General features: G+C 44.7%; 1 protein-coding gene across 3 annotated transcripts; it reads right to left on the reverse strand.

Moving 5' to 3' along the window:
• Positions 1–879: 879 nt before the first annotated feature.
• Positions 880–20,503, reverse strand: cnot1 (CCR4-NOT transcription complex, subunit 1). 3 transcript variants are annotated; one of them, XM_047333049.1, is made up of 49 exons: positions 20,306–20,503; positions 18,338–18,632; positions 18,126–18,233; positions 16,561–16,659; positions 16,214–16,282; positions 16,003–16,057; positions 15,233–15,436; positions 14,958–15,126; positions 14,635–14,761; positions 14,325–14,435; positions 13,933–14,103; positions 13,669–13,796; positions 13,263–13,503; positions 13,012–13,131; positions 12,590–12,712; positions 12,311–12,462; positions 11,925–12,087; positions 11,586–11,799; positions 11,016–11,441; positions 10,616–10,740; positions 10,224–10,510; positions 10,055–10,133; positions 9,685–9,933; positions 9,452–9,592; positions 9,180–9,359; positions 8,754–8,870; positions 8,551–8,661; positions 8,286–8,363; positions 7,779–7,956; positions 7,377–7,534; positions 6,942–7,238; positions 6,676–6,816; positions 6,292–6,396; positions 6,037–6,156; positions 5,688–5,882; positions 5,461–5,603; positions 5,219–5,327; positions 4,909–5,078; positions 4,481–4,712; positions 4,142–4,390; positions 3,860–4,023; positions 3,616–3,733; positions 3,423–3,524; positions 2,978–3,151; positions 2,728–2,877; positions 2,448–2,649; positions 2,224–2,356; positions 2,005–2,139; positions 880–1,902 (listed from the first exon to the last, which is right to left on the reverse strand). In XM_047333049.1, exons 2-49 carry the CDS (start codon positions 18,437–18,439, stop codon positions 1,824–1,826), a joined length of 7,503 nt encoding a protein of 2,500 aa, XP_047189005.1. In that variant the 5' UTR covers positions 18,440–18,632; positions 20,306–20,503; the 3' UTR covers positions 880–1,823. The 3 variants fall into 3 exon arrangements, with proteins under 3 accessions (XP_047189005.1, XP_047189007.1, XP_047189006.1); XM_047333051.1 differs by having other exon boundaries at positions 2,448–2,628; positions 9,685–9,924; positions 11,937–12,087; positions 20,306–20,497; XM_047333050.1 differs by having other exon boundaries at positions 2,448–2,628; positions 20,306–20,496.
• Positions 20,504–21,629: the final 1,126 nt, after the last annotated feature.

The following is a 21,629-nucleotide window of genomic DNA, read 5'->3' on the forward strand; positions in this document are numbered from 1 at the left end:
ATCTTTTGGTATTAACCAGTGCAGAACAGATGTATGATTTGGAATAGTGTGACACACACACACACACACACACACACACACACACACACACACACACACACACACACACACACACACACACACACACACACACACACACACACACACACACACACACACACACACACACACACACACACACACACACACACACACGTCAACGAGCATCTTGTGCATCATGTTGAGCTCTGCGGTGACTTCACATCCGTCTTCACACTTTGACAAAACAAGCTACGAAACTCACAACCCTTTCAAAGATCAACTCAGCCTGTGACAGAACAGTTCACCTAGATCTTAATGCAGCTTTAAAAGAAAGTAACTTTCAAACATATTCCCAAATACACAAATTTAAATTTGAATTTGCTGTAGAAAAACAGCAAATAACCCAAATAATTACTAAGAAATTCACTATTCTACTACAGAATTACATTTTTTAATAAGTTAACCAATGTATATCTTGTCTCATAACCTACTGGTGCAAAGCTGTCGATTTATTATTAACATGCGAGCTGTAACATTTTCCAGTATTTTAACTGTTGGAGCCCTGGCAGGTCATCCACTTTTTCTAATAAAAACAATATATAAAACCATGTGATTAATATTAACAAAGTTTCTGTCTACAGTCAACAACAAGCCTGAAAAATGTCCGTAGCAACATTTGCATTCTCGCATACAAACTCCTCTGGAAAATGTCTGGACGTCAGTGCATGTGTGAAAGCAGCTTAAGTTTAAAAGTAACATCTAAACCAACAATCAGTACAACTAACAGCGAGTGGATTGAAAAACACTCAGTATATCAACACCATCGTTTTGCCATCGTCCTCAAAGACCACAAGTGCGTTGCAGTTTGAATGCTTTATTTCCTGTATGTACGCATACTGCAGTTAAGTAGCAAGAACTAAAGGCAAACTAGAAAGGACTACAAAATACAACACACGGACCAATACATTTACAAAACATTCAAAATGTTACAAAATGGGCTGTATTGGTCCTTCTATTGTTCTTCAATTTGGATCTTTGTACAAATTGTCAAGATTTTTCAATGTCGCTGTGCACAAATTTTTACAAGTGCCAGGGAGAGAGAGACTTTTCCAGAGCCAGTTTCAAATGGACAGACCATCAGCAAACCGCCTCCACCGACACACCGACACACCAGGAGCAGACCCCCCCCGAGCCCCCCTCACCCAACCTGGCAGACTAGACTACATCTTCCATGTCCCACTCGGGGATAAAAAAAAAAAATGAATCAAATTAAAGTAGCAGGCAGCTTCTTCTTTTTTTTCTTTTCTTCTTTTCAATCATTCAGCCTCTGAGAGCAAAAAAAAAAAAAAAAAAAAAGTCAGACAAAAAAGAAAAAAAAGGATGTGGGAGGAAAGCAAACCAAGAACTTTGGTAGTGGGTGAAAATATGTTTGCATGTCAGGATACATTTTATTGACATGTGAATTGTCCTCCACTGATTTTACTCTCCCATTCTTCCTCTTTTTTTTCAATATTTACATCAAAGCGTCAAAAAAAGTATATTAAACAGCATGTCCCAACCCATCCGCTCCGTCTCAATTCAGCCCCGAGGGGGATAAACAAAAATCTATATCTTTAGATCCATGAGCAGTAGTCCGTTCATCCAGCGGCTCAAACGGCCGCGGTTGCCAGTTCATCCAGTGCCGACAGTAACGAAGGGGAGGTGTGTGTGTGTGTATGTGTGTGTGTGTGTGCGTGTGGTGGGGGAGTGGGTCAAGGCCGCGACATCTCTCCCGAGGGCTTTCGAGCTGGCTGGTACACATGCTAGCTGGCACCGGTGCCTTCCATCACCTGCTGGGCCTGCTTCTGTCCCATGCAGCACTGGGCTACCGACTGGAACAGCCTGAGGACGGAGGGAGGAGAGGCGGAACGTTAACAACGTTATCCCAAAAAAAACAGCGACGAGTTCCTGTTTCTACCATTCCAATCGAACGGGGACACCTACTTTTCAATCTCAGGGGCACAGTGCACAAAGTCGTGGCTCCAGAACTTGAAGGCAGGATTCTTGATCAGCTCGATGAAGGTGATGAGGAGACCCCATGGGTGAGGCCTGTTCACTATCAGCCGCTCCAACAGAACCCTGGTGGAGGACACACAGTTTTAATCCAAAACATTCGACTGGCTGTTTTCCTTCGTCTAAAATGAGCGAGTCACTCGGGCTCACCTGGTGATCTGCTCCTGGATGGCCTCGGTGTTTGCCTCGGCGAACAGATAGAGCATGGTGCAGCTGAAGTAGTGAGTGTGGCTGTTGGGGTAGCGCAGCTGATTGGCAATCGCGTTCAAGAACAGGTAACGTCCTGAAGGAGACAATGGCGGCGGAAATCTTAGAAAACGACCCAGGTACGAATCCACCATCGAAGAGAAAACGGATCTGTTTCGTAAGCTTACCCTCAGTGTCCAGGTCCACGGCCAGGTTCTGGAAGATGTCCATGTGTGCCGAGTGGGTGATGGTGCTCATGGAGGGAGTGCTGCCCTTGTTGTGGATGTGAGCGATGGCCTGTGTGCCCACGTACAGCACCAGAGCGTTGATCAGCTGGATGTTGTAGCGATTCCCTGGCTCATTAGACACCTGGGAGACGAACGGAAACATCTTTTACCGATTGGAATATAATAAAACTAGAAGTAAAAGTTATTTATTTTTTGGAGATAAATGGGACACTGGTTTTACCTGCAGGTTGCTTCGCAGCTCCGAGAGGAAGGTGACCGGTGAACGTGTTTTCAGATACGAGTCCAGGTCCTTTTTGAACTGCGAAGGCATCACGCCCGTGAAGTTGGTGAGGATACGGGGAGCGATGTTGATCTCACTCAGCATGTCCACCTGCAGAGGATGGATTTATTAGATCATCCCACTCAACTGCTGATCTAACCCACAGTTCAAAGCACAGAGAGAGAGAGTAAAAGCATGTCTGTGTCTCAACCTTGAGATTGGGTGTGAAAGGGTCGGGGAGCCTCATGTTGCGTGGGAAGGCACTGAGGATGAGGTTGCGGAGCTGGATGCAGTTTGGTGGAATGACATCGCAGAAGCCGTAGTGGTAGTCACACAAGAACTCTGGGAAGTCGTGCAGCAGGACCAGGAGAACTCGCAGTGTGCCCTGAAACAGACAATTAAAAAAATAAAAGAAGGTGGAAAAAGATCAATTCTCCGTCTTTTAATCGCAACAATAGGCAGAAAACATCTGGACATTCATTTAAACATTTACACTAAGCAGCCTCATGAGGCTGTCATACTCAGTACCCCAAAAAATGGCTATGATACAGAAGTAGACAAATAATTAAGTCCCCTCTTCAGTCGGTCATTAATTACGTGTCATATCATGTATGTCAGATACAGGCGGCTGTTGCTAAGGAAACGGGAAATCGCACCTTGTAGAGGATTTGCATAGGTTTGTTGAGCTCTACATTCCTCAGGAAGGGGGCCAGGTACTTGAAGAGGTCGATCAGCAGCTGTGCGTACATGGGCCAACCCTGGAAGATAAGGTCAAGTCAATTAGACCAAAATAAAAAAAATTTAAATTTGCTATGAAAATGAAGATAGTAATGTCCTGTTATGGCGTACCTTCTGCTGCGGTGTGTGTGCTAGCATCCTGGCGATGAAGATGCGATGGGAGATGAGTTCCAGCCAGGCGTAGACGAAACCTGGAGCTTTGGTGGGTCTCAGGATGTGGAAGGTGTTGCTGCAGATGAGAGGAAAGAGTGAATCCAACGATGCGGACAGAGCAGAGAAAACACCTCACGTCTTAAGACAATATGAGCACAACCTCCTCAACCCGTGAACTACACACTGAATGGAGGATTCTTACCAGAAGGCGGTGAGCGTCTGGAAGTTGATGGTCTCGAGGACGTGTTCCGGAGCATTGAGCTCCAACAGCAGCATGATGAAAATGCGGTGGTACGGCAACTGTTGGAATTCCGTCTGACGGACGTCGTGGTCCTGGATCAACACCCCGACTACGATACCCAGCACCTGGAGGCAGAATGTAGAACATAATCAGATCCAAGAACACAGGGTCCAATTTTAATAGCAACATTTTAAGCAGATCTACTGGTTTAATATTTTTGTCATTATATAATTTTTGCCGTACCTTGTTGAGGAGGTTGATCTTCGTCACAGTGTTGGTGGCCTCTCCGGAGTGTTTGACCAGAAGGGCGATGAGCCGGACAAAGGCGTCCAGGTTGTGGTAGCACTTGGCTCTGATGATGGCCGCGCTGGCCGCCGGGTTGTGCTGCTGCTCGGCTTGCGCGCGGTAGCTGATCTCCACGCACATTTCTGTGCAGAGCCGGAAGAACCTTGTGATCAGGTCGTCTGTCTTTAAGATTCCCTGCTGGTGCATCTGGAAAACAAAAAAGTGGAGGCATTAGGTAAACATGAGGAAGCAAAGGGGTTTGGGGCATTATACTAAACTGTCAAATGTTTTGTTTACTTGGCCAACAAAGGCAGAGAAGGCTTTGGTACTGTCCCTGCCAGCAGCAGCTGAGTGATACAGGTTCACCCATTCCCTCAAGAGGTATTCCGCCTTCTCCCTCAGGCCTGGGGGATCGTCGTATTCGGAAGCCTGCGAAATCCCAGAGTGCATCATAAAGTTGGGTCCACCGTGGGCCCGGTCGATCATGGCTTCGTAGTTGGAGCGAACAACATCCATAAGCTGGGGGAGACTGAGGAGGAAGAGGACAGAGGGTCAGTTTTAAAACATGAAACTAAAAGGGTTCAAGTAGATACAAGAAAGTTTAGGGTTTAATAAAAAAAATCTACAGTAATCTTAAGTATTCCTGCCATCAAACTAGCAATATTCTGCAACTTAGATCGCAGATCAAGCACAACAAAATAAAAACACTGTAGGGAGTTCTTTACCCCTCGGGTGCGTTGGCTCTGGAGTGTGCACAGGTCCTCATCAAAGTCTCAATGGTGTGAAAGAGATCGGCCTCTGTGACGTGGCTGACGCTGCGTTCGTCCACAAGCAGCAGCTTCACCAGCTGCATGGCGAATGCAACGGCCATGTAGTGCAATCCATTTTCCATTGACTGGGAGGAAAGAAAAATTTACGAAATTTAAAATGAGCAGGATTAAAGAGCACCATTGTCATTATCCAAGCCCCAAAATGAAATATGAAGAAAATAAAATATCAGCTCTGAACTATCGACTGTTGAAGTGTCTACTGTACCTGTGCCAGGTGCAAGTCGTACTGCTGCATATTGACGAGATGGTTCCTGATCAGAAGCTCCACTGCCTCCACGTTGTATTTGTACTCATCACGGCATTCGATCAGACACCTGTCACCACGAACACAGCAGGAGAATTAAACTCTGTAATTCAGCGTTACACAATTATCCTGTGTATGGAGCCAAGTTGTGTCGCGCACCACAGGGAATGTAATAAATAATTATTTTTGAAATTAAATGTCACCTGGTGATCTGCTTATTGCACCACTGTGGCCCATAGGCACGTCCATCCTGCAGCGCTTTCAGCACCAGCAGGTGGCACTCTCTGTAGCGGAGCAGCAAGTCGGCATCGGCCCCACTGGTGGCGTCCAGGAGACCTTCCACAGCCTGAGAAATAAAGAAACCAACTTAGTAAAGCCCGGACTAAAACTTAGACTTAACTGCAGCCATAAGAAAAAGAAACTAACGTACCTTCTGCAGCAGGCCGAGTGCGGCAATGCCGTCCCTGGAGTTCCGAGCCAAAGCCACGGCCTCGAGCAGGCTGCGCAGGGCCTGGGTCAAGGGGTTCATGGCCAGGGCAGGAGGGATGGCGTGGAGATGTTGCTCCAAGTCGGCCATGCACTTGTCGTAGATCTGAGCGACATCGTCCGTCGCCCAGGCCTGTTGCTGTGAACAGAGATGCAGAGAAATGAGAAAGTTAATTCATCTGTGACACAAGCAGCACATTCTTGCTGTGTTGTTTTTTAAGGGTAATCTTTTTGTTTTTGGTCAAGATTAGCTCTTAAAGGTCTTTTTTAGGCTGTCACGAGAACAAGCTCACCTTCATGGGCTGAGCCAGGAAGCCAGTGGGTTGTGAGAGATCGTTACTGGGCAAGAAACCTGGAACGTTCCGGGCAAACTCCTCATATACAGCCAGTTGCTTCGGGTCCACTCCTCCCACCTAGAACACAGACATTCACACACTTGATTACAAAAATGTATCCACAGACCGATGACGGTGTTAAACAGCATAATCTTGCTGAGACATATTGGACAGATCCAGTGACTAAGTTTAACAAGCAACTCTGATGATTACCTTGAGTCTGATCTGCTCAGGCATACGCTCGGCTTGGTAAGTCAGAACAACAGGATCACAGTAGCGGCGTCCCTCTTGACGTGCGTGCTTCCTCAGCTCAAACTCCTGAAAAAGAAGATGCCAGATTCAGAGATTGGACACTTATCAAAAATGGTAAGTACAGAGTAACAGGCATAGTACTGAAGTGGTTTTAATTACAGGCAGTCAGCAGCAAATCTTTTATTAGACTAACATCCGTCTTTAGACCGGCAATAATTAAAGATTTTATATATAATTACTTCACTATCTACAACGTCGAATAAATGCCTTCATAATCTCATTCTGTGACATGAGCCACAGTTGAAGGGTCAAAAATGTATTTGTTATGACAGTTAAGCGTCTCACCGTGGCTAGTCTCTTGTCCATTTCAGGGCCAGCCTTCTCCACGGCGGTTTTCTGAATGAAGCAACAGGCTAATTCACAGTTGTCCTGAGCGATCCTGGCCGCAGCCTCTTCCATCATTTCCCTTTGTTGTGGGGTTGGTGCCTGAGAGGATTAACAGTTTAAGTTAAAGACGCAGGAGTGCTACACGATAACAGACAAACAGAGGGAAAGATGGGTGTGTAGGAAGAGAAATCTCTATTTCTTATGGAAAATGAATCCTTAATTACCCGAAGTGCAGCAGCAAAGCTGTTCTTCAGGTTAGTGGCGATGCTCATGAGCAGCGGCTCGCGGCAGGTGATCATGGCCATGCCGGCAGTCAGGTTTCTCATCATGTGGTGAGCGGCGACGCGCATGCGTGACTCCTCCGAGTCCAGGGCAAAGTCCTTCCTGATGATCTGCTCGCAGGTCGTCATGGCGATTTTGATGGAGCGGTCCACCACGGGATGCACCAGCTCCTGGACGGCGCGCTCCACCGACTGCCGCACACACTGTTTCAGCTGGGGATGGGCTTGTAGCAAAGGGATCTGAGGGGGAAAAGAAAGGAATTACAATCTAGCGAAAAGAAGAAAATTGGAGGAAGAAAAGTTGCAAGAGACAATGTGTGCGTTTCTAAAGTGGTGCACTTGACTCCATTAGCAGCTCTGCGGCTAACAAACACTCACATTGACATTTATATTTATGTGTGGAGCCAGGCCTGCCAAGGCATACACGTTGATGTCATGGTAACTGAACTGTGGGGTCGGGGGCCCAGTGGTTGTGCAAGCAGTGGTGGTGGCAGCAGATGGGGTTGAGGGAGGGGCTGCAAATGGAACAAAGTCTCCTGTTGGTCACCAAAAAAAAAAGCTAATTTGATTAGAATCACAAGAAAACAGGAAGAAGGTCCACAAATCAAGAAAATAGGTGGTAACAGCAACAACAATCTAGAGATGAATTATTAAAACATAAGACCGTAGGACAAAATGGTATGTACTAACATATATAAATTATTATATTTGCCTAACTATATATATTTCAGATGTCAGTGCAGGTTAAGAACAAAATCAGTAATAAGTATTATTATTAACCTGTGGTAGAAACCGGCAGCAGCTCTTCTGGGGGCTTTGTCTCTTTCTTTGGTGCAGAAAGTTGTTCCTCCAGACTCTTGAGCTTGTCTTTATCCTTCAGGAGGTTTCCAGGCTTCAGGTCGTTTATGTCCAGGGACAAGTTCTTGCACAGAACTTCAATCTCAAACTTCAAGTTCAGCTGCAATTTTAAAAAAAGATCAATGAATTTACAAATGTCTACTGATAAAATTCTATTTAATATTTACCCATGTACAATAATGACACTTAAGTTTAACTGGATTTCATTGAAGTTATTGGTGAATAAAGCAACGAGTGACTATATGGTGAATTTAAATAGATACAGATGGATAAAGTTGGGTTACTTTATCAAGTTAAATATAAAACTGTTATGTGGCTAGATCAGAGCATATCCGCCACAGACGGTGGTTCCAATGGAACCACTGCACTTTCACACTGGTCCAAGAACTGCTTGGGTTTAAGTGGCTACTGGAAAGAACATTCAGTTACCTTGAGGTCGTGTTCCTGGTGAAGCTCGGCAAGGACATTCATGATGGCCATGGTCCAGGGGTTCTGGGGCCTGAAAACCTAAAGCATCAATGTCACACACACACATGTTAAAATGACTATGAATCATCAGAGGAAGATCAAATGATGATATCAGTTCATTCAGGAACCGTTTTAGGAAAAAAAAAAAAAAAGATATTTTGGTCTTGAGTAAATTACTATTTTATTTGGGCTGTGGTGGGAGGCAATGCCACTTTGTGTTGCTCACCATGCTCCGCAGACTTGACTCCAAAACTTTGGCCACAAAGGGAACCACGTACAGTAATTCCTGCTGGCCTTTCACATATGCTTCCAGTAGCAGAGACTTGACCTCCAGATCCTGGGAAAAGAAAAAAACAAAAACAATTTTTGCCTACTCAAAAAGCTGATAGTAGAGCCAGCATATAATGTCAACAACAGACAAATTCTTACTGTATAGAGGATGGGCTTGTTTTTGGCTAGTGTAATCATGCCCAACCAGTGGCCCAGATTCTTCAGCAGGGAGCGATCAGAGAAATTGGCAGCTGCCTTGTCCGATGTCAAGAGCACCTGAGAAAAAAAGGAGAAAAAAAAAAACAGATTTTTGGGAAATGTTATTATCAAAAAGAATGTGCTGCAACTGCAATAACTAGGGAACCTGCGATGTCATTCTTTTGGCTACGGATGTATTTTAATCAGCAAATGGCTCTCTGCCAGAAAAGCCACAGCCTTGCATAGCTGGAATCCTGTAGTTTTAGATGTCCCGTGTGTGAGAAGGGCGACTCAGAGATATTTTACACTAACAAAGTATTTGGGAGGCAAAGCACTGAAAAAAACTGGAAAATGGCACATTTGAAGGTTTTGAAGACCTTAAGTTACCTTGATATTCCTGTAGGTCTCATTGAGGACCATCTTGACGAACTCTGGGTTCTTGAGAGTGTCCAGAAAGTTGGAGTACAGACTGTGGAAGTTGGGCTCAATGCTGACACGCTTCATCACCAGGTACTGGGACACCCAGGGCATGAACTCCTCCTTCACCGTCTCCTTCAACTCCTCAACCTGAGAAAAGACGATATGGTTAGAAAAAAAAGAAGCTTCCTTGACTATTAAGGTTCTTAAGTTACCGTATAGTTTTGTCAGTGTCTCTTTACCTTCTGTGTCATGTTGGACTGAGAAAGGTTGTTGAAGATAAAAGCAATCTTCTCCTGGACATTCTCTGGAGGCTCTACAATCCTTTCTGTCTGGTCGGTGGCTACCAGCAGGGTGTCGATGTTGGTAGTGTTTATAGAGGGCTGCAGGTGAGAGCAAGGACAATAACGATTTTTGTCTTATGCATAAAAACCAAACCAGCATATTTAGGTTTTTGGTCATAGGTGAAACTCACAGGCACATCCTTCTTGAAGCTGGTGGTGGTTGGTCGTGTAATGGTGGTGGTCTTTGCTGCGGTGGTTGTGGTCGTGGTGGTGGTGACCAGGGTGCTGGGCTGACCTGGCTGTGGGGGTTTCGGGCCACCGGGCTGCTGCGACTGGGCTTGAACCTGTGCCAGGGCCAGACTGCCGGGTGTGGTGATGGAGCCCTGCATCTTCACCGGAGGGTCCCGTGACTGTTGGCCATACTCGATATACTGCACGCACAGGATATTTAAAGGAGCAGAGCGAGAGATTTAATTTATCTGTATGGGGAGGCCTCTGTAGTCAGAGACGGGACAAAATTTAAGAATGGTGAACACGGATGAATTAAGGAAACCTGATTACCTCTTGTAAATGGTGGGGAAACTGCAAGAAATGGGCAATTGAAGCCAAGTGTTGACAATACTGAGGGTAGTCCTTAAGTCTAGAAATATAAGATACGTTAGCTTGACAAAAAATTACTGTTTCTATATTTTTTTTAAAAACCTTTTACAAACGAAAACACATCCAATACCTGTTTTTGAACCTATCTAGGGCGGCTATTCCAAAGTAATACATTTTGGACCCGTAGGGTTTTCTTAAGGCTTCAAGGACGTATCGGAGGGCCAAGCCCAGGGCCATGTAGGTAACGAGGCCCTTCTCGATAATTCCACCAAAAAGGCAGGCGGTGATGTGCAGCTCCTTGTCCGGATACTGGGGGAAGAACCGGTATTCCTCGAACAAGTTCCGGAGCATGCAGTTGAACACCTCTCGCTCCCGCTTGATGGTTGAATCCTTGAACCTCTGCAGCATCTCAAGCACCTAGACGATGATGTAGTGAGAGGTGAGTGGCTTTGAGGAGCAGCAACATTATTTGGAACATGGACGAGTCTTTGGTTGAATGTATTGAATAATATCACGACTTACTTCATCCACAGACATAGTTGGGTGAGGTGGATGGTTGTAGATGCGCTGGAAGTAACTGTTTGCTTCGTCGTCAATTTCCTTGCTAAAGTGCTGGTTTGCCTCGGGCCACACCTGAGAAAGGTCAGCTGGGAGAAAAGGACAACGCATTTAGTTTTCCTTGACCCTGAATGTTGTATTCCAACACTGGTGCAACATGGGCCAAGTAATTTACACATCAGGTATGCAGACAAGACAGGTAGGCAGACAAGGAATGGAAGACTGATCTGTATTTCCTACATGCTAAGATGCTTTAAGATGTAAGTCATTAAAAAGACGTTAAGTCACCAAATTGTGGTTTTTAAAAAAGGATATTGCAAGGACACACAAAGGTGCATTAGAAATACTTTTGAAATCATCTTACTCTGCTGAAAGGTTGGCGGGTTCAAGCCTGGGGTGCTCATCTTTCTGGTGCCAAAGGGATCAGTGCTAACGGTTGGCATACCCAGACTAGAGCCGATGCCGGAGCCGATGCCGGAACCGATGCCGGAGCCGATACCGGAACCGATGCCTGAACCGATGCCAGAGCCGATGCCAGAGCCGATGCCAGAGCCGATGCCTGAACCGATGCCAGAGCCGATGCCAGAGCCGATGCCAGAGCCGATGCCAGAGCCGATGCCAGAGCCGATACCAGAGCCGATGCCTGATCCGATGCCTGACCCGATGCCTGACCCGATGCCTGACCCGATGCCTGACCCGATGCCTGACCCGATACCAGAGCCGATACCAGAGCCGATACCAGAGCCGATACCAGAGCCGATACCAGAGCCGATACCAGAGCCCAAAGGACCTGGAAGAAACAAGACAAAGTTACGGATAAAACCCCAGCTATGCAATGGTTGGCCTTGGCGTAGTGTGTGCATAACGTGTATAAATTTAGTGTAAGTAGTGTGAAATGTTTATTGAAAAGAAGGTAATCAAAGAGCATAAGTACCAGAGTCCATACCGGGGAGCTGCGAGGACAGGCTGCCAATGCCCCCAAATGGTGTGCTGGGGTTGGGGTTGGTGAGAGGCGGGAAAGCCTTTGCTGGGGACTGAGGATTACTAAAAGCTGAACTCAGTGAGGTTGGGAAACCCTGCATGCTCTGAGTGTGGGAGGTGGCTGTGCCCCCCAGGTTCAAAGAACCCATACCAGACAGAGGGTCCATCTATTGAGGAGCAAAATAGAGGAAAAAAATGTAACAGATCTATAAAATTCTCAGAAAAAGATCAGAGTAGTGTAACATTACTAATGGATTTCAAAGTTTGCATGCAGAGGTATGATGTGGCTTACACTTAAAGATACCTGCACAGGCGAGATGGCATCCAGGCTGCTGGTGCTGGGAGCACGTCCCTTCGGCATCACCCCTGGTGGCGGCTGCCGAGCTTTATTCATCACATTGCTGCAGTTGGCAACCATGGTAAGGATCGTCTCTGACAACTCCTGGGACACACTCCTGAGGAGAGAGAGGGGGAAAAAAATCAACACTATGAAGAATGGTGTCTTTCACAGCGTAGTTGTTTACAAAATCTTCTGTCTTACGATTGCTCGTCTTATGTGCTGAAAACATACAACCAGTTTTGAACTTTGACCGTGGCATTGTAGAGCATTATAGTCATTTAAAAGTAACAGACAAACTAATAGTACAGCAAGGTTGAGTAAGCTAGATCATCTCTCACCCAGCACAGGACTGCAGGCAGGCCAACATGGTGGCTAAGGTCTCTGGCGGCAGCTGAGCACTTTTGGGCTGGTCCTTGTCAGGGGCCAGACCCCCCATGATGGATGGGCAGCGCCTTTTCAGGAATGTCACACACGCCTGGATAAAAGGTTCCTACACACATGGACATGACGAAAAAATTAATGTAAAATACACCGTTTTTTTTAATGACAGAAAACCAACAATCCTTATTGATTTTGGAAAATAAAGTGCATTTAAATCCATTTAAAAAAAGACATACCCCGTGCTCTCTGATCTTGTCAGTTAGCCACTTGTCAAGTTTGAGGTATTCACGGCGAGAGGCAAGTGCAGCGAGGTCGATAACAAAGGCAAATGGAGTACCATTCAGCAGCATCGATAAAGACTGAAGAAAAGAAAACGTATCAGATTTAGTTCAATTTATCAACTTTGTTACTAATTATTACTAAAACTAAGAATGAAGTCTCTCTCTGTCATTTGTTTACTCCTCTCTACTCAGGTTACACAGCATGTCCCTTTAACCTCTGAGCTGTGAAAGGCTCCTTAAAAATAGTAAATCATAAAAAAACATGGAGGAACAAATTCGGTGCAATAGTCCCCATGTGCTTTGAAGCCATCTCCAAATTATTCTGCTTCATCTTGTGGGCTTCGTGTCAATTATTTTTTTAGTCTGTTCCAACAAACCTTCAGGTCCTGGGCCACATCCAGGATGCGTGACAGCTTGGCTTGGTCATACTGCTCTCCTCTCATGTACCACTCGGCCATTGAATGCATTATTAGCTGACGGATGGAAGGAGACTGTCCCTGGAAAAAGAACCATCGGAAAATGTCTCCATGAGTGAATAATCAAAAGTACCAAAGCAACACAATAAACAAAACATCACCTCTCTTGCCTTGAAATCGACTAGTATTATGGAAAGATTAAAAACACCAACCTGTCCATGCCAGGCGTAGTGCAGGATAATGGCAGAGTTGGGATGGTTGCCCAGAAAGATGGGCATGAGGGTAGAGATGAGCTCATGGCGCAGCGTGTGCCAGGAGGTGGAGATCTGCAGTAATGCCAACACCAGCATGTCTGGGCAGTGCTTGATCGGGAAGCTGAACAGCTGCTTCACCTGCTCGTACTGTCCCACCTCAGACAGCCGCAGCAGGCTCTCCACCAGGTCCAGACTTTTCCTGGGAAGAGTTAAAGTGACACTCGGTCAACCCCACATTATAGATCCAGCAAGTCTAAGGATGTAACCACTTAGATTCCCATTCGGTAGTTCAAACTTGGAACTTTTTGAAGACCAATAGAAACCTGGAACAAAATGTGCGACATCCAAGTTACAAGTTCCATACCATGTGGCGATCTCCCGGTTGTCATCCTCTGGTGGGGCCTTCAGGATGTCAGTGGCCACATTGTGGCAGGGGTAGTCAGCAAAACAGAACACTTCTGGACTCATCAGGGAGTGCTGGATGAACGACAGCTGAAAAAAAAAAAAAAGAAACAAAGAAGTTAGAAGAAGTTTGACAGCAGATATTTCCTTTCAGGTTTTCCCGCTATGATTCAATACTTATGAACACATCATCCTGCTGGAGTGGAGCAGATATTGGTTCAGTTACCTGTCCCTCGGCGTGTTTCCACGGCCGATAGATGAGATCGACGGGGAAGACCTCAATGCCCAATCCCCTCTGAATGCCGTATACCACTATCTGCAGGCCTTTACTGTCCCGGATAATAAAGCCTGGGTGGTCCAGTTCGTACGTCACCTCTTTGAAGTTCAGATTGGGATTCTGAGGAACAGATGAAAAGCCCAAATGAACTTTTGAAAATAATCAAAGTACAAAAAAAGTCAGTATCAGGTTATGAGAAATTTGGGAAAATGTAATCCCAGAGTGATACCACAAAATACTAGCGTTGACGTGTTGTCTGTGGCAGTGTTTGGAAAATAAACAAGCATTCCTCAGTGAAAGCTATGGGTAACTTGTTTCCACGAAATTGACAATTCACTTACAACTTCTTTGACAACGTCGATGAGAACCTCGACATTCCACGTGTGTGCCTGCGAGCCATCGTTCTTATCCTTCCCATCGCTCCAGATACCACTGCCTGGTGCAGAGATGGACTGGAAGAGAACACAAAAGCAGAGAACATTCAAGATTTGACATACTGAAATGTTTAGACCCAAGACGCCAGTGCCTGCTCTCTTAACATTTCATTTCACAGTCACTGATTCACCAACTCTCAAGCTCTATAGAGCTTTTTAGTCCCACCGGGATCTAGCCGTGGTAGCCCAAGGCCCTTCACACAAATAAGCAACTCACCTGTAGGGGGATGCCATCAGTTAGCCCAGAGTGGGTTCGGGCCATCATGCCCAGGACCCTGGCTACCTGGCTGGCCGTCACCTCCCTCACCCCATACTGGAGGATTATATTTCTGCACTCATCCACACTGGAGAGACAAATACAAAAAAACCTGCCAACTTAATAAAAATTCTCATATTAATTCAAATCACTCAGAAACTGTTTGCCATTTACTGGCATTGCCTTTAAAGGATTTATAAGGACTAGCTTATTTTTTTACAGATATCATTTGGATGCATTAGTTGTGAGTTGTATTTTTTAAAAGTATTTTGCAATTAGTTCACCTAGTACAGAAGCCATAGCCAACTTCTTGCATGAATTCTGCAAGAGAACTCTCCATCATGGTCTTAGCCAACTCCCCCGAGTCTGGTAGGATCCTGTCCATGAGAATGTCCCGTTTTTCAGGGTAAAGCAGTGGTGCGAGCACCACAGGGCAGCGCTCCTGGGGGAAATCTGGACAACACAGTGAAATGAACAAATGTGGCACAGTTGTATTTAGTCTGACAAACAAACTGTAGCCCAGGTCGGTTGCAACAAAAACAAATTGATCGCCTCATACCTCGGCAAAGTGTCTTGAGGAAGGCGTCAATCTGCTCCTCCCCGACCCCACTGGCTCCCTTCTGGCCAAAAAGTAGATGGGAGAGCAGCAGGTGCAAGACCTCTATGGCAATGTCCTGGAAGCCACCTTCCTGGTTTCCTCCGAGATCAGCGTCCACGTATGACCGCAGGAGATCCGGAAGTTTTTGCTTGATGAACTGAGCGGCTGAGATACAGTCAAAAACAAATAGTTAAGACGACATAAGACTTGCTTTTCTACAAATTTCTCTGTGTTGATTCTCCCAAGTCCAAAACACAATTTTGCCATCCTTTCTCTTGTTCTCAGAACATATTATTTAGATTTTAGAAAATTCAGAATGATCGTTGATTTTTACTACTTTAAACTCCAAACAATGAACTGCATTGTTCAGTACATCCATACTGTTTATTTACTCAAGTTTATCTTATTTGTGCCAACTGGTGACTGACATAAGGTGCCTTGTATTTGTGTTCAACAGGTATAAGGATTAAAGACTGCTGATTCGAATATTGTGCAAGTGAACAAATACTCTGTTAAAATCAACTGACAAGGATTCGTAAAACATGTCTTAGGTTTAGGGGCAAAATATATTCCTATTTCTTTCTTAACTCAGTCAAGTTTGAAACAAAAACATCACAAAAAAAGGGTTTTACCATTAAAACAAGATTTGAGGACAACATGTAGACAGTTCTGATAACTCAGATCATGTTGCTACAGGTTTAAATATACCAAGCTCTACCAGAATTACTTACCAAAGCCGCGCAGGTCTGTGTTGCTGGAATTGAGCAAAGCAAGACCAAATATCACCTGGGAAATTAAAACAAAAAAAAAATCATTATATACAAGATTGTAATGTTTCCCCATTTCAGACAGACTCTTTAAGTCCATCATGTGATGCCCTGTATCAACATTTTCCCTCTCAGCTCAGTAATTAATGGAGCACACTGCAGAGTTGTCTCTTACCTCTTGGACCTTGCTGAGCTTAAGAACTTTACTCAGTTGAGTGAATAAGTGGGTCGAGGGCTTCAAACTCTGAAAGACAATTTAATAAATGTCAATTGTAATTCCTTATTACATTCACACCTGCAATATTTCTGTAAACATATTTCCTCCTGATAATGTTTTTATTTCTATTAGAGATTTAGAAATTTAAAATTTTTTTTTTTAATTTCTACCAATTTTAACCGATGACAGTCAACATTTCTACTTACATTTAGCCTTCACTAAACAAAAACTATTCCATTAGTGAGAGCTGACAAGCATCCAAGCTACCACACATGAATAGTGACATTACAGCATCGGCTCCTCACCTTCTGGTAGTGCAGGGGATTGTCAACGGCGTAACACAGAGTAGAGATAAAGTTTGGCTTTGATATCAGCGACACACACTCCTGGATCAGAAACTGTGTCTTGGGCAAGTTGAAAAGCAAAACATACCGAGGAGAGGAAGAGAGGAGAGAGAACAGGAGCAGGTGAAGTGCAAAATAAAGTCTCAAACAAGTATTAAATTACAGCTACCGAGTGAAAAAAGAAGTAAAAGCTATTAAGACGTTACATCAAAGAATGTGCAGATTTAAACAGAAAGTAAGAGAAATCCATTGTGAAATACAGGTTTCCCAAGGACATCCCTTTTGAGATATATTCATAAACAAGGACAGAAAACAAACATTAAGAGCTAATCATGAGAGAATGTGGGGAGTTGGTGAGGGGAAAAACTGCGCCAAATTTAAAGGTGATGGGTGCACAATGATCAATATCCAGAGATAAATGATTTTAGGGTAGTAAAGATCATTGTATCACATCCAGTGATTTATTAGCAGTCCATCTTAAGTGCACACTGGGCTTTAATTTGCAAACAGAAAAAATCCTGTCTGACTGGGTCAGATGCAAAGATTATAAATGCTGCTGAATATACAGACAGTGCTGCAAAAAACAGAATCAGCTGGCCTGTGTAAATTATGTTTTTAGGTGGTAAAATAACACAAATCGCTAACTTAAAAAAAAAAAACTAATTGTGTACACATTTGGAAGGATAGTTTTGCCAGTTTAAAATCTCTCAGAACTAGTTCATAAACTATGGTGTCCGACCACATTTATTGTTGTTGGACACACTGGAGAGACTAGCCAGCTGTCACGGAGAGGGGGTAATGTGATATCATTTAAAAAAACAGGTTTACCTATGAAGCATTTAATGGAAAAAAGTGTTTTGCACTCAGTTCCAACTTATCTGATCTTGTCTGTATTTTAATAACATTGTGAACCTACAACTGCCGAGTACAACTGATTAAATAAAAAATGTTTTATTAAGTTTGTCACGCTCAGAAGTTAACTCGGTTATCAATGTTCAGCAAATTGATAAATCAAAGTCAGACATATCTAGATTTTAACCATAAAATATTAGTACTAAAGTTTTTTGAGACATAAAACAAATAAATTGTGATGTTATGACGATTAATGTCAACAATGTTGGGCTTCCAGAAGACCAGGCCACTTGTAGTTTCATCCTGCAATTTCAATATTCTATTTCTAAACTTTTGTTTTGATCATTTTCGCTCTTTGAGTGTCTTGTATATTTACTTCTAAAAATAAGCTGTTTATCTGCCCATCCATATGCTTAAACATAATATCAATGTGACGTCAGTCGCCTGGCTATGCACACATTCTTAATTTTTAATAAGAAACATGCTAAAAGAATTCAGCTTCCAAGAAGAGCAGGTGAACTTTAGTTAAACTATCATTCATAATTTCAAAGCAACGTTTTCTGCCCTAAACAACCTTTTCCTTGCCAAGTCAATTCGTTTTTGCAGCGAAAAATTACCAACAGTAAGTATTTAAAAGAATCCAAAATACCGATGTGTTTCTAACCAAAAATTACCTGGTGAAAGTCCTTGCCACTGCTTTTACCATCGCCACTGAAATCCACATGGGAGAAGAGACAGCGTAGTAGATGCCTGTCTGCCTCAGGACCGTGACGATTCACAATCTGGGAACACATCGGTACACGCGGACAGAGAAAAATATTTACAGATCCGCCATGACGATAAACCGCATCATCTCTGTTCGTCAGAAAACGTAGATACCACTTACATGTTGTATTTCCTGCTGGCTGGCTCTGTAGTTTTTCTTTGTTAAATTGTCCACAAGATAGCTGATTTGAGACAAAGCCAGCGAGAGCGAGTCAAGATTCATTGCTGTGTGGGGCGGAAGCAGGCGGCCGAGCACGGCGCAAAATCACCATTATTCCCCTTTAGTCACTTCAGTGATAGGTTACTTCTGCCCCCCCCCCCCAAAGATGTGAAAAATGTTGGGTTCCAAATCAGATGTCCGATCGGCGGCTCCCGGTGACGGGTAGAGTCCTTCAGTTTAAAATCAAGTTCAGCATCTGGAACGAAAGAACAAAAAGTGTTATGACTTGAAGTTGTAAGTGACTTTTTTTCTTCTTCTTTTTTTTGGCACATCAGCAATTTTGCAGTAGAAATGGGATAAAAGGGAAAACAACAGGTGAAATTCATCCATCAAATTGGACACAAAACTTGAACTACTGTCCCTCTCGACTCCCACACGGCAATATTTACCATCCTCTGAAAACAACACGAAGTACTGTGACAGGCTTTGGGGCCTGTGTGCATGGCACAGCTGGGGGAGCCGAGAAACGGAATTTGAACTTGTGCTGGCCCGGACGTCGGTCTGCAAATACGCTCCGCACGAATTTGAATGTTTCCAGCCTGGCGTGCCCTGTTCACGACCAAAGTATAGCTGCAGAAAGTCGACGTGCCAGCAGCCTTGTGCTAGGCCGCGACGTGCTCCCAAACCACTTGGCACACAGATTCAAAGGCTAGTCGAGTGTGTTGCACGGGGCCAAACCAACCTTCTCTACCCCGCAGTTGCATCACCGCTAACCTTTTTTTCCTCTTTCCATCCCGACCAATGCAACCGTCTGCAGAAGTGAGAGCGGCTAGCCGGGGTTTCCTGACACTTAAACTCACCCACTTGAGACAAAGAGCGAGCTAACTGAAGTTAGCAAACGTTGACGGCTCGATTCCTCGCAGGCACACTACACGTACTTGAGACTTCATCGGAGTGCTACGTTTGTTTCACTGATACGTGGGTAATGGATTTAAAAAATAATATATATATTTATGGGACAATTACATTTTAGAGAGCATCCGCTTGTGGCAAGTGGAGCCAGCTAGCTAACAAGCGAAGCTAACATCACCATGACGCTGGTAAACACTTCGCGAGAGAGAAGTTGAAGTTAACGTGAGCGTCCATTGAATACAACCCCCTGGCATAAAACATAAATAACACAAATCTCTAATCGCATAATATGTCACATTGTTGGCCTTTGTTCTCTGTTAGCATCTGCGCCAATCGGTGGAAATCAATAGCGAACGTTCACCTCTGCGAGTCGTACCGACTGCCCGACGGCTACGAGCTAATGCTACGAAATCAGAATGTGAAGCTAAGCTATTAGCGGCCGTCCAAGTTGGCGTGTATGAATTACCACGGAAGAACAAACGATAATCGTATATTTGTTTCGGTTGGGAATTGGATAACCTGCGTTACAGTTGTCACGGACCTCGAGTCCGTTAACGTGCCCCGGCCGCGGACCACGGAGGCCGCGAGTACTGCGGATGCGCTTTGCGCGATCTTGCCAGCTAGCGTTAGCATTAACCTTGTTAGCGTTAGCATACGTCCACGGGCTCCGTCTAGTCTGTGGACTCGCGAGCATCCCAGTTAGCCAGGGCTAAATGCAGACGCTTGCACCGAGCCACTGCTAATGTTGTATCCAGTGGACATTTGACGAATGTATCGAAGGGTCGTGCCACGACTCACACTCGAAGAGAAATGAGGCCACATGAAGGGGAATTGTTACTTTCTGGGTACGGCCACTGTGACAGTAGCGCTCCAGCAAATAGCCCGTACCCCGCGCTGGTGGCTAGCGGCCATCCGCTCTCCGTATTAAATATCGCTGCTTGTGTGTTATGTAAAAAAAAAAAAAACTAAAAAAAAGTCCGTCGACGGTCGTGTGCCGAGCGGGTCCCCGGGTCTCACCGTGCTTCCAAGAAAAGTCAATTCAGATGTTCATCCCGTCTTTGTTTTTCCTCACAGCGAACTTGTGCGAAATAGTAGAGTCGCTGTGCCTCCACTTGTGTTTGATTTTCAAAATAAAATGGCGACTGTCACCGCCGCGGCGCGCTCACGGTGCGAGACGAGTCGTGCGTGCGTGAGCTTATCCGCGCGACACGCGGAACGTAGGTGCTCGGCCGCCGGAGGAGGAGGGGGATGAGGAGGGGGCACCTGGTCCCAGCAACCCGTCACCAGGGGTTACCACCTCCACCTATATGGTCTTCTTCTGGAGGTTTATTGCGACGCGATTATCCGTCTTCTATTTGTTCTAATGGTGCAGTTTGAAGGTGTGTGCAGTTGGACCTTTTGACCTTTTGCCCCGGCAGACATTTTGACAAGTCATAATAAGGGAAAAATCACAGGTGTTACTGATAACATAAATGTTGACTCTTTTCTGTTGAAGTCTGCCAGCATCCATAACAACAGCTACTTGGAATTCGGCCATAATTTATTTTATTATTTACACCTTCTCACTCCGTCATGTCTGTCTGCCGAGAAAATGGCCAGTACTGTGGATTAAAAAGGTCAGGATGCTTTGTTTCCTTTTGCAAGCTGTCACTCTCAAGTCACCCAACTCTATTGAATGAGCATATCAACTAACTCGGTATTCGGATTCCAAAAGATCTCTGAAATTGTTTTAGGCACCAAGATGTTAGCAGATACAGTAAATCCTGTAAGTTGGGAAGTTGGGCCACCTGAGCTGTTTTTCCTTCAAAGCCCCCCCCATAAACAGCAAGCTGCAATTGATCATGTATTCTGACAGCGCTCTGTCAAAATCAGTATTAAAGTTTTTACGCTATTTCTGCTACAGTAGCTATTCGGTGGGACTGGACTGCAGGTGCTGCATTCCACTCCTACCCACTTTGACAGGTGCCATTGCAAATTTATAGCCAGATCAATGTTATTGACTTCATGTCTTTTTTTCTATGCTGTGGCTGATTTGTGTTTATTATGCGCATTAGCTACTAGTTTTCAGGGTTCCCAACACTTATAGGTATGACCAGGGGTGTAGCACCAAATTCTGGGCCCCATACATAAGTAGTCTCTGTGGGCCCCAGCGCAATTTAAAAAAAATACATAGTTCAATCTTTTGACCAATGTATTTAGCACATTTTAAATTTATGTTATGACGCGAATTACTTAGAAAACACTAATTACAAACAAAAAAACAACTTTTAATTCCAGGCAATCCAGGGCCCCCCACCACCCTTGGGCGCTGGGTAGTCTGTCCCCCTTTTCCCCCCAGTGC

Source organism: Scophthalmus maximus, chromosome 7 (assembly GCF_022379125.1).
Source record: "Scophthalmus maximus strain ysfricsl-2021 chromosome 7, ASM2237912v1, whole genome shotgun sequence".
Classification (NCBI taxonomy): Eukaryota; Metazoa; Chordata; class Actinopteri; order Pleuronectiformes; family Scophthalmidae; genus Scophthalmus; species Scophthalmus maximus.